The sequence below is a fragment of the Phyllobates terribilis genome, unplaced genomic scaffold, assembly GCF_046119375.1.
Source record: "Phyllobates terribilis strain yellow unplaced genomic scaffold, ASM4611937v1 Scaffold_1__5_contigs__length_1240528914, whole genome shotgun sequence".
Taxonomy (NCBI): domain Eukaryota; kingdom Metazoa; phylum Chordata; class Amphibia; order Anura; family Dendrobatidae; genus Phyllobates; species Phyllobates terribilis.
This window is the reverse complement of record NW_027362761.1, coordinates 1,025,967,830-1,025,981,484: the sequence shown is the minus strand read 5'-3', so window position 1 is coordinate 1,025,981,484 and position 13,655 is coordinate 1,025,967,830. Positions and strand designations below refer to the sequence as shown.

The window sequence follows — 13,655 nt, the reverse complement described above, 5'->3', positions numbered from 1 at the left end:
GTTCCTCAAAATAGTATTATTGCAGGGTGCAAAGCTTTGTGTGGTGTGCTGTATTTAAGAGCAAGATTCCCTCTAGAAATGCTGAAAACAGTACTTTTAGGAAATACTTCATTTTATATAAGCATCTAATGGAGCATACAGCAATTTTTATGCAGCCTTCACATAAAAAAACAAATCTCTGAAAAGTGCCATATTTTTACACACCAATAAGCATAAACCGATTGAAATGCATTACCACCTTATTAGTATTCATGTGCTATGTATCCCAAATGTAGTCATGTGTCCTGGGATTTATAAAGAGCAGTTTAGTCATCACGTTGGGAACTACATTAAATTCATGGTGTTAAAATGCCTTATAAGTAATAATATGCCAATGGTTCTTACTTTGTTTTTCAACCATGTCCTCTTTAACCTTAAAGGGTTTATCTGGTCAAAAGATATTGATGACCCATCCGAATGATAGGTCATGAATAATAGATCTGTGGGGGTCTTATACTTTGCATTGCCACCAATCAGCCATTGTAAGCTCTGGCAGTAGCCAGATATACAATAAATTGAACTGCTATGTATAGCTCCATTCAATAGTGGCAGTTGCTGGACATTGCAAAATTGTTCTCCTTGAATAGGGGCTATTTTGCAGTCCCTGGCAGCAGCTGCTGCACACTGATTGAACAGAACTGCAATGTGCAGATCCAATGTGTTTAAATCTGTTGACCACTGAAACATATAGAGTCAGGGTCAGGGTGCTGGAGTATTGGTCCCCAAAAAATCTGATTTTAATATATAGATCATTACAAGTCAAGAGACTAGGAGCTGTTTTGCAGTAAACAGCAGTGGGCAATACACATTAAATGAATGCAGCTACATTCATTGAGCTTAGAACAACTATTGAGTGGGAGTGTCAGCTGTGGAACCCCAACTCATCTGATATTAATGACCTATCTAAAGGATGGGTCGTCGTTTAATATGAGGACTATCTGCATATCAAGTCTAGCTTGCCATGCATGACTTTTAGTCTAGAAGCATGCTGAGGCAATACATTTGTTGAATTGGGACTGATTGTTTAGACTAAGAAATGAACATATATTGCAGTCCATTTTGTCCAAATTGACACGGTGTGGAGAAATCTAGCTAGACTGGATAATTATTTTCACTGTGCCCATCTGAGATAGCAATGTATAATTTGCAGGGCGGCCAGGGGCGGAAGCTGCAGGCTCCTTTTATGCCCTGGTTCGCTACATAAAAGTGTGGGTCCTGGCTGGGTGTTTAGACTTGTGCTGTGAGGGCATCATGCCCATGCAGGCTGCTGGTAGTTGGTGGTGTTGGCTGGCCAGGACCATAGATTCCACAGTTCAATAATGGAGACCGTTATTCAAACATAGGGTCTTTACTGAACAATACCTTTGCACAGGTTATCTACAAGGGATAGCGGGCACAATGTCTTATGCTCTTTTCATCTATGGCATAAAGCATTTTCTCTCACACTGTATCCCTCCTTTGTATTTCTACTCCAGGTCTTTGCAGACACACAGTTTCGTCCTACATCGCCACAACCCAGCCTGAATGCCATAGTCCTGATCAGCAAGTCTTTCTACTCGCTAAGCGGTTCTGTGTCCTATTTTTTCCTCTACTGGTGCCCTGGATCTACCACACGGGATCTCCACTAGTCCCACAAACTCGGTCCTGTTTAGGTACATTACAATCGGCGTTGCAAGATTGGGGGTTCGTGACTCGGCTTCCCATCTATGGATGCCTCCTCTAGAATGCTACTGTAACTAATCAGTCACCTCTTCTTTAGGATCTTGAAATCCCTGTTCTTAAGACTTCTTTCACTGTGGATCACCCCCCTTCGGCAGCACTGTTCATGTTATACTTCAAACGCCAACTCCTTAATTACTGGAAGCAGTCACTTGCCCTAACACCAAGTCCCTCCCACTATGGGCTAGTCCCAAACATTAAATCGATCTTACCCTAATGTCATTACCTATGCTACAGTTTATTATCTATACCTAGACCACCTATCTTATACACTATGTCCCACACTATTCACCTTATACTGTACATTGCTTTCATTACTTATCTTACATTATACATTACAACACAATTCATATGACAATATATGAAACGATGCATGACATAATACATATTACATATGTCGTGATTGGTGTCTTCAGGGGTAGGAATGCTGCAGCACAGTTGACCATCCTTTCACATACATTACATTATTAATACAGAGCACACTTGTTGGAGAATATGTCACATTTTACTGAACAGCACCACTGTTATGTGTCACCCCATTCTCCATAAGAGTGCCTGAATTTCTAAGCATACAGTAAAGGCTTTGCACTAAATCCAGGAAGTAGAGTCTAAAGATTTATGAGTCTTCACCTTTAAACTCTACAACAGGGTGTGGACTTTTGCAAAGATAATTTGTTCTTTGCTGCTATTGGAGTAGTTCCCATAAGCAACAGTTGACACATACTGTAGATGAACTGAAGTTACCATTATGAAGCACAAAGGCAACAAATCGGAATGGTAGTCAGACAAGCGTGGGCGAGGGATAGTTCATTTATAACCAGTTGGCAGGCAGATAATGTACTGGAGAAACAATGTTTCTAAATATATCTCAGATGAATACTGAACATCATGGATGACATGATAGCATACATATATTAGAACAATCGTTCTAGCACAAAACGTATTACTTTCTTATAATTTAAATATCCCATAGATTCCAAGAAATAGGATGGATGTCATAAACATACTAAAGTCCATACCTGCAATGTTGGAGATGACTTTTCGATATTTCCCCAGCTGAGAACCCAGACTTGGTCATGTGATTTATCATAATGTAATGTCACAGGAACAGGATCTGTGTTTACTGCCTAGAAATATTTAAGAACAATTATTATAAACAAACAAGTAAATAAATTAATTCATGCATACATAAATATATAATAAACTTCTCTGTTATGTTAAATCCAATTCTCAGCAGGTTATTAAACGTACCTTCAAAATATTAGCTAAATATAGAAAGAAAACTGATTCCAGATACTAACATAACTATTATTGTTTCTGGGTAGCAGTCTTATTAATTCCTAAACAAATATCTTTAATTTGGAAGATTTGGTCTCAGAATAAACTCAGGTTATTTTTGTTTAAAGAATTTTGTTTTTAAGAATTTATTCAGTAAAGTCATGTACAGCTTGTGAAGGACACTTCAAAGTTTTCACACCTAGAAGCAAAATCTTTCATTTAATCAGACAGTCAATTTTGCAACTGTATATCTGGAAAATTATTCTTCAACGTTTTGATTACTGTTGACCACTTGTGATTTTACCACTTCTTAGCAGTCAATGTTTTTACAGGCAATCTAAAATTGTGTATTCCAGTGTGCATTGTTATATTGTGTTTAATATGACTATTATATTATATTCTTATACAATTTAGTATGTTACACTGCAAATTGTTTTAATGTTTATTAATGTCTGATTATTTAATGCATTGTTTTAAGTAAATTTTTACTTTCCCATTACTTCCATTTATCTTAATATGATAAGGTTTTACTTAAATACTTTCAGTATTATATTTTCTTTAAGATTTACAGGTTATGAACTATTCCATAAGTGTCCTAGTACACTAATTTAATTTGGTGATTTTCACTTTAAATTAAAAAAATTTAGTTTTTTCGCATACTGGTATGCCTTTTACATTCAAGAAATTGGGAAAAGACAGTGATTGAACCAATTAAATTTATTCAAGCAACTCAGTTTGTTATTTCTTGAAATAAATGTTGACATAAACTATGGGGCAAACAATGGGGCAACTCTGCCTTAGGCCATATTCACATGTTCAGAATTTGGTCAGTATTTTACATCAGTATTTGTAAGCCAAAGCTAAGAAAGAGGGGAAAAATGCAAAAATTGGGCACGTGTTTCTATAATACTTTTATAATACTTTAACAAATACTGATGTAAAATACTAACTAAACACTGAACGTGTGACCTTATTCCGTTGATTGGTGATGAACTGCAATACCAAACCCAGCCATTTGGCAAAGGTGGTGCTGTTTAAGAAAAAAAACTTCTCATTTAATCCCTGACGAGACAATTCTTTGAAATGCTAGGTCTTACTGAATTCTAACATATAATATTACTATTTATAACATATCTTTCACTGTCATCAATGTAATATGGAAGTAAGGCACTCCGAAGTATTTTCAGCATTTTTCAACATTTTGTTGAACCAGACTATCACTATTTCCTGAAACTACATTTGAAAACAATAATGTAGCAACCTATATTATCACTTTACAGAAAGAGATCAGGAATATAAGGATACTAATGAGCTAGTGTCACATTTCCTATATTTCTGCATTGTATTCCTTGTCTTGTTTGTTAAGGAAGGTACCAGCTGGCTAATTAGGATCAGCTAATTTAAACTAATGATGTAGATCCTCGGGATAATACACTAATGATTAGTTGAGATTGCTGATGACACATAAGAGCACTCTTGGGCTGTTTCAACAAGCCTTTCCTTTATCCCAACTGAACTAATGCTCCTTTTCACTGTGAAAATAGAGTAGTTGTTTATCCTAGTTCTGCTTTATAGAAAGTACAATGACACTAAGCCAGTTTATTAGAGGTATTGGCCACCTTTTTCATCATTTATTATAAATTTGAAAATAATATATTTATTGGCACTTGGTATTTCTTCTGTCTTTTTGGTGCATATTCATATATACTGTGCATGCAGAGAAGCTTTCTGAGTGTTTCTTCTTGAAAATTGTGCCATTTACCAACTAAGTACCAAAAAATATAGGGCTGCCAAAGATATAAAGTATTTTTCTCTTTATTATTTTAAGTTAGCAGATAACACAATGTTTTCAGTTGCTTTAGCGCATAAATATTAACATTCTAAAACTCCATAATATGGTACATACAGTAATTCATATGTATCCATAGATAACTGCTTCTCATAGAGTCTAGCATAGGCTCATAGGTGACAGTTCTTGTTGTTACAATATATAAGGTGTATATATGTGGAGAAAGGCCAAAGAGCGCTCATGTCGAGTAGGTGAAGCTGGCGCATGCGCACTACAATACTTTGCTCTAACCTCAGCAGGGAAGAGAGAAGTGTGTCTGTGCAGAATTGCGATGGTGGACACTGTGTGGTTGATGCAGGATGCGTTATCCACACAAAGCAGATAAGGAAGACTGTGATTGTAAGAAGGGAGGAGGCGCCAGATCAAGACCAGAGACATACATTTGGATGGACTGCACCATCTGTATGTATAATAAAATTTATTTTTCGTGCCTTGCAGAGCATACTGTGGACATACACAGTGGTATGTAAAAGTAGGGGCACCCCTAGTCAAAATTACTATTATTGTGTACAAGATGAAGCAAGACGAAGATGAAATGATCTCTAAAAGGCCTAAAGTTGAAGATGACACATTTCCTTTATATATTAGGGAAAAAAAAAAAAAAAAAAAAAAAAAAAAAATTATATATATATATATATATATATATATATATATATATATATATATATATATATATATATATATATATATATATATATATTTATTTATTTTTTTTCATCTTTTACATTTTAAAAATTGCAAAAAGGAAAATGGGTTGAAGAAAAAGTTTGGGCACCCTGCATGGGTAGTACTTAGTAGCAACCCCTTTTGAAAATATCAGTTTGTAAACACTTTTTGTAGTCAGACAACAGTCTTTATATTCATGTTTGAGGGATTTTCATTCATTCTTCCTTGGAAAATTCTTCCAGTTCTGTGAGATTCCTGGGTAATTTTCCATGCACTGTGCTTTTGAGGTCTAGCCACAGATTTTCATTGATGTTCAGATCAGGGGACAGTGAGGGCTATTGTAAAACCTTCAGCTTGCGACTTTTGAGGTAGTCTATGGTGGATTTTGACAAGTGCTTAGGATCATTATCCATTTGTAGAAGTCGTCCTCTTTTCAACTTCAGCATTTATATAGATGGTGTTATGTTTGCATCAAGAATTTGTTGAATTTTCATTGAATCCATTCTTCCCTCTACCCGTGAAATGTTCCCCGTGCCATTGGCTGCAACACAACCCCAAAGCATGATTGATCCACCCCCATACTTAATGATTGTCGAGATGTTCTTTTCTTGAAATTCTGTGCCCTTTTTCCTCCACACATACCATTGATCATTGTGGCCATAGAGTTCTTTTTTAACCTCATTTGTCCACAGGACTTGCTTCCAAAATGCATCAGGCTTGTTTAGATGTTATTTTTCATACTTCTGATGCAGAATTTTATGGTGAGGATGCAGGAGAGGTTTTTCAGATGACTCATGGACTCATATTTTTGCAGGTATCAGTAACTGGAACAGTAGAACGATGTACCACAACTCCGGAGTCTGCTAAATCTGAAGGTCTTTTGCAGTCATGCAGGGGTTCTGATTTGCCTCTCTGTCTAACAATCCTAAGAGCAGCTCTCACTGAAGTTTTGCTTGGTTTTCCAGACCTTATCTTGACCTCCACTGTTCTTGCTAACTGACATGTCTTAATTACATTTCGAACTGAGGAAAGTGCAACTTGAAAACGCTTTTCTATCTTCTTATAGCCTTCTCCTGCTTTGTGGACCTCCATCATTTTTATTTTTAGAGTGCTAGGCAACTGCTTAGAAGAACCCATGGCTGCTGTTTTTTGGCACAAGATTAGAGGAGGCTGGGTTTTTATAAAGCTGGTAAATTCGCATCACCTGACCTTTCCTAATGATGATAGTGAACAAACCATAACCCTTAGTTAAAGTTGTCTGAGCACACAAATCTCAAAAGGTGCCCAAACTTTTGCATCAGCACATTTTCCTTTTTGAAAATTTTAAAATGTAAATATATATATATATATATATATATATATATATATATATATATATATATATATATATATATACACACATACACTCACAGTTAGGTCCATATATAATTGGACAGAGACAACATTTTTCTAATTTTGGTTCTAGACATTACTACAATGAATTTTAAACAAAACAATTCAGATGCAGTTGAAGTTCAGACTTTCAGCTTTCATTTGAGGGTATACACATTAAAATTGGATGAAGGGTTTAGGAGTTTCTGCTCCTTAACATGTGCCACCCTGTTTTTAAAGGGACCAAAAGTAATTGGACAATTGACTCCAAGGCTATTTCATGGACAGGTGTGGGCAATCCCTTCCTTATGTCATTCTCAATTAAGCAGATAAAAGGCCTGGAGTTGATTTGAGGTGTGGTGTTTGCATTTGGAAGGTTTTGCTGTGAAGTAAACATGCAGTCAAAGGAGCTCTCCATGCAGGTGAAACAAGCCATCCTTAAGCTGCAAAAACAGAAAAAACCCATCCGAGAAATTGCTACAATATTAGAAGTGGCATAATCTACAGTTTGGTACATCCTGAGAAAGAAAGCACTGGTGAACTCATCAATGCAAAAGATCTGGGCGCCCACAGAAGACAACAGTGGTGGATGATCGCAGAATAATCTACATGGTGAAGAGAAACCCCTTCACAACAGCCAACCAAGTGAACAACACTCTCCAGGAGGTAGGCGTATCAATATCCAAATCTACCATGAAGAGAAGACTGAATGAAAGTAAATACAGAGGGTTCACTGCACGGTGCAAGCCACTCATAAGCATCAAGAAGAAAAAGCCTAGACCGGACTTTGTTAAAAAACATCTAAAAAAGCCAGCACAGTTCTGGAAGAACATTCTTTGGACAGATGAAACCAAGCTCAAACTCTACCAGAATGATGGAAAGAGAAAAGTATGGCGAAGGCATGGTACAGCTCATGATCCAAAGCATACCACATCAACTGTAAAACACGGCAGAGGCAGTGTGATGGCTTGGGCATGCATGGCTGCCAGTGGCACTGGGTCACTAGTGTTTATTGATGATGTGACGCAGGACAGAAGCAGTCGAATGAATTCTGATGTATTCAGAGCCATACTGTGTGCTCAGATCCAGCCAAATGCAGCCAAACTGATTGTTCGTCGTTTCATACTACAGATGGACAATGACCCAAAACATAAAGCCAAAGCTACCCAGGAGTTTATTAAAGCAAAGAAGTGGAATATTCTTGAATGGCCAAGTCAGTCACCTGATCTCAACCCAATTGAGCATGCATTTCACTTGTTAAAGACTAAACTTCAGACAGAAAGGCCCACAGACAAACAGCAACTGAAAACCACAGCAGTGAAGGCCTGGCAGAGCATCAAAAAGGAGGAAAGACAGCGTCTTGTGATGTCTATGAGTTCAAGACTTCAGGCATTCATTGCCAACAAAGGGTTTTCAACCAAGTACTAGAAATGAACATTTTATTTACAATTATTTAATCTGTCCAATTACTTTTGGTCCCTTTAAAAACAGGGTGGCACATGTTAAGGAGCTGAAACTCCTAAACCTTTCATCCAATTTTAATGTGGATACCCTCAAATGAAAGCTGAAAGTCTGAACTGGTATGTATGGCACCCTTCATCCCGGTATGTATGGCCCCCGTCATCCCTCTTCCTTGTATGTATGGCACCCTTTATCCCTGTATGTATGGCCCCCCTCATCCTGGTATGCTTGGCACCCCCTGATCCCCGTCATGCAGCACAGAAAAAAAAATAAACAATTATACCCACCTCCTCTCTCCTCCAGCGCTGTGACCGCTCTGTCGGAATAGTCACTGCTCTCCATGCCGGGACTGTGAGCAGTGACCATTCATTCTCCCTAATAGCATGGACACTATAGCCGCAGCGTGACTCCTGCTGCGCTAGGCGGTCAGTGTGCCGCTATTAAAGTTCATGAATATTCAACACTCCAATGGGGGGCCATGCATAGAGGGATGAGGGGGGCCATACATACAAGGATGAGGGGGTTCATGCATACCGTGATGAGGCATGAGGAAGGCTATGCACAAAGGGATGAAGGGGGCCATACATACCAGGATGAGGGGGGCCATACATACAGGGATGAAGGGGGCCATACATACTAGGAAGAGGAATGTAGGTGCCATACATACCAGGATGGGTGTGGGGGGGGCATACATAAAAGGATGAAGGGTGCCATACATACCAGGAAGAGGGATGAGGGAGGCCATGCATACCAGGTTGAGGGATTGGGGTGCCATGCAAACCAGGATGGTGGATTGGGGTGCAATGTAGTGTTGAGCGAGCATGCCTGACACTGCTAGGTACTCGCCCGAGCATCTCACTACTTGGGATGTTCGGCGAGCACCGAGCATTTTCAGGTTACTCGGGCGGGAGCTCGGGTCTCCGCCCTGCATGTTTGGCGCTCTTTACAGAGCCAAAGAACATGCAGGGATTGCCAGCCAGTCACTGTAATGTCGCAGCCATGTTGGTTGAGGGCATTACAGTGATTGGCTGGTCGCACAGCGTCACCTCGTGTATTTAAAACAAGGCGCTGCCATCTTGGACACAGTCGCTCCGGATCAGACAGTGTAGGGAGAATGCTGCTGAGCAAGGGAGAGGTTTATACTGCAAAATAGGCAGTGTAGGGCCTGTAAAATCAAACAGACAGTCCTTCTGAGGACTATTATCCATCCCAGATATCAGACAGGCAGGCAGGCTGTATAGGAGATGCAGTGGTTATACCAACAAAAACTGCATTACAGTCCTGTGTGCTGCTGCTGCTCTAATTGCTTAACTTAGCCCCAGGTCTCAGGGGCCAGGAAAAATCCTTTTTTTCATCTAAATCCACCCCCCCCCAAAAAAAAAAAAAAAAAATTGAGTGTGTCTGTGAGTGTTCAGACACAAATATATCTGTTTAAAAGAGTCTGGCTTCGGCCAGATAACTAGAACTGTGGTTTTGCAGTTCCACGGTTCAAATCTCTGTATTATCCACTTTTTTGCCTTTTTTCCATAAAAAAAAAACAGTTTGAGTGTCTCGCTGACTGTTCAGACACAAATATTTCTATTTAAAACAGTCTGGTATACGCCAGGAAATTAGAACTGTGGTTTTCCTCTTCCACGGTTCAAATTTGGGTGTAATCCACCCTTTTGCCTTTTTTACATAAAATAAACAGTTTGAGTGTCTCGCTGACTGTTCAGACACAAATATATCTGTTTAAAAGATTGTGGTGTAGGCCAGAGAAATAGAACTTTGGTTTTCCTCTTCCACGGTTCAAATCTGGGTGTTATCCACCTTTTTGCCTTTTTTCCATAAAAAAAACAGTTTGAGTGTCTCGCTGACTGTTCAGACACAAATATATCTGTTTAAAAGATTGTGGTGTAGGCCAGAGAAATAGAACTGTAGTTTTCCTCTTCCATGGTTCAAATCTGGGTGTAATCCACCTTTTTGCCCTTTTTTACATAAAAAAAACAGTTTGAGTGTCTCGCTGACTGTTCAGACACAAATATATCTGTTTAAAAGATTCTGGTGTAGACCAGAGAACTAGAAATGTGGTTTTCCTCTTCCACAGTTTTAATCTCCTTTTTATTACCCTTTTGCCACTGATATTGCGAGTGTAAGCTATTTTACCTCATTTACAATGGGCAAGGCGCGTGGCAAGGGATGTGGAACTGGACGTTCTGGTGATGGTGCGTGCAGAGGACGGGGCCGTGGCCAAGGTGAAAATGTGCCACAACCAACAGCCACATCTTCTCGCTACCAGTACAAAACCGAATTACTAGGGAAGCACACAACAACACCGCTATTGCGAACTGATCAGTGTGAATAGGTTATTAATTGGATAGCAGATAATACTTCCAGTCACCTGGGCACCACCACCTCCGGTCTGTCTTTCACACGGTCAAGTCTTAGTAGCCGTGAGTCTCGACCGCATACTCCTCCTCACCCTGATGCTCCTTCCTCCCACCATGCCGAGTGTCGTCAGACAGGAATTGATCCCACTGCCACGCTACTGGCGATACTGGACTGGAGGTCAGTGGCCGGAGCAAATGTGTACAGGTGACCTGACCGTGGGAAGACTTCTGGGGATGCAGTATATGGCGGTAGTAGTTCACCTTGTCAGAAGATGCAGTATATGGCAGTAGTAGTTCACCTTGTCAGCAGATGCAGAGGCCCGCCCGAGCAAGGGCCGGCCGGGATCACACACGAGCACCAGGTTCGTTTAGGCAATAGGAGTTCGAGGTAAGAACAGCAGAGTCTTCACAAGAAGCAGGAAAGCGCCAGCAGAACACCTTCCAAGTCAGGAGCTCAGATAATGCTTCACTCAGTTAGACTGAGCACCACAATACTCAGCAACAGGAAGCTGCACAGGGCCAGGTATATATAGCAGGTCCAATCAATCTCAATCAGGGCGGGAACAATCAGCAGGGCAGGTGATGATCTCTATCCCAGACGAAGTTCATATGGTTTCAGGCAGGAGTTAAACAAGTTCCGAATAGCTCCACAGCAAAGGAACAGACTAGCAAGCAATGGGTCACAGGTTCAAATCCTAACAATACTCCCCTCTTAACGGCGGCCTCTGGACGCAATTTGCCCAGGCTTTGCAGGATACCGCTGATGAAATTGTCTAATCAAACGGGGAGCATTGACGTTGCTTACTGGTTCCCATGAATTTTCTTCCGTGTCGTAGCCCTGCCATTTGATTAAGTATTGTAAACAATTTCTGTGTATTCGGGAATCCAAGATCTTTTCCACCACAAACTGCTCCTGTCCGTCCACTTCAATTGCATTGGGAGGCAGAGGGGAACGTTCTGGAAATGGATTGGCTGTGGCGGCTTTCAACAAAGACAAGTGAAACACGGGATGAATTCTCATTGATGTTGGTAGCTGTAGACGTACGGCCAATGGACTCACAATCTTACTGATTTTGTATGGTCCCACAAACTTTTGTCCTAATTTAGGAGAAGGAATCTTCAATTTCAAATTCTTAGTGGATAACCACACTCGATCTCCAATCCTAAACGTGGGAGTGGGTCTACGATACCTGTCGGCAGCTTTTTTATATTTCTCCTGAGCTTCCCTTAATGTGTCTTTCAGAAGATTCAGATTTCGCTGTAGAAGAGAGATTCTTTCTGCGACTGCTGGTATTAATGGTGCCACAGGATTCTTGGGAAGGATGTTTGGGTGATATCCAAGATTTGCAAAATATGGCGTCTGTTTCGTAGAGGCATTCTGTGAATTGTTATATGAAAATTCCGCAAATGGCAACAGATCTACCCAGTCGTCTTGCAGATGGCAAATATAACAACGAAGATACTGCTCCAGCGTCTGATTCATACGTTCTGTCTGACCGTTAGATTGGGGATGATAAGCGGTTGACAATCGTACCTTGATGTCTAGCGCTGAGCATAGACTGAGCCAAAATTTAGATGTAAATTGCACACCTCGATCTGAGACGACTTCATCCGGCACTCCGTGGAGGCGGAAAACATTGCAAATTATCAGATCAGCTGTATCTTTTGCTGAAGGCAGACCTGAACACGGGATAAAATGCGCTGCTTTCGTAAGTCGGTCCACTACTACCAGAATGGATGTTTTTCCCTTGGAGTCTGGTAGGTCTACTATAAAGTCCATTGAAATCGATCCCCATGGTCGAGTTGGGATGGCGAGAGGCTGCAATAGTCCCATAGGAGATGCACGTGGAGTCTTATATCTGGCACAGATGTCACAGGAATTAACGTACTTCTTCACGTCTTCTTGAAAGTTAGGCCACCAAAAGAAACGTGACAAAAATTCCTGCGTTTTTTGTACCCCTTTGTGCCCTGCAACTTTAGAATCGTGCACTAGTTGTAGAACTTTTAACCGAACTGCTTCTGGCACATATAGTCGTCCACCATCGGTCCATACTTGATTTTTAAAAAACAGATGCACGTCCCCTGATGGACGTGATAGAAACGAGTCTGTTTCGTATGCTGCTTTCAAATCTTCCAGCAAATCTCCATCATGTATTACTCCCAAGATCTTAGTATCTGCCACAATGGGTTTGGGTGTTGTCACGAGGTTAGCCTCACTTGAAAACATTCGGGATAATGCGTCTGCTTTCTTGTTACGGGAGCCTGGTCGGTATGAAATTACAAAATTGAATTGATTCAAAAACAGACTCCAACGGGTCTGCCGAGGAGAGAGGCATTTTGCAGACCTGATAAACTCTAGCTTGCGATGATCGGTCAACACTAGAATTTGTTGTGCAGCCCCCTGGAGATGATGTCTCCACTCTTTGAATGCTGATATGATGGCGAGCAATTCTTTATTTCCCACGTCATAATTTTTTTCGGCTAAAGACATACGTTGTGAGAAAAATGCGCAGGGATGCAGCAACTTCTTTTCCCCTGTCCTCTGAGAGAGGATAGCACCGACCGCACAGTCTGAAGCATCCACCTCGACGATAAAAGCCAATTCAGGGTCAGGATGGCGTAGTATGGGAGCCGTCGTGAATTTCATTTTTAAACGAGAGACTGCTTCTTGCGCTTGGGGGGTCCAGATGAATTTTGCTCCTTTTTTTGTTAGTTGCGTGATGGGTGCCACGATTTCTGAAAAATTCTTGATAAAACGTCTGTAAAAGTTGGCGAACCCCACAAAACGCTGAACTTCTTTCACATTTTTAGGGATAGGCCACTCGGTGATAGCTTGCGTTTTCTTAGCATCCATCCGTAATCCTTGAGGTGAAATGATGTATCCCAAGAGCTGGATCTCTTCT

The 13,655-nt window shown here is 40.5% G+C and overlaps 1 protein-coding gene across 2 annotated transcripts in view; it reads right to left on the bottom strand.

Annotated features, from left to right (window-relative positions):
- FSTL5 (follistatin like 5) overlaps window positions 1–13,655 on the bottom strand; it is a 1,189,778-nt gene that overhangs the window by 89,322 nt on the left and 1,086,801 nt on the right. For both annotated transcript variants that reach the window (XM_073644479.1, XM_073644487.1), the window contains one exon: window positions 2,778–2,885. In XM_073644479.1, the coding sequence (XP_073500580.1) occupies window positions 2,778–2,885 (108 nt within the window). The remainder of the gene's footprint in view (window positions 1–2,777; window positions 2,886–13,655) is intronic.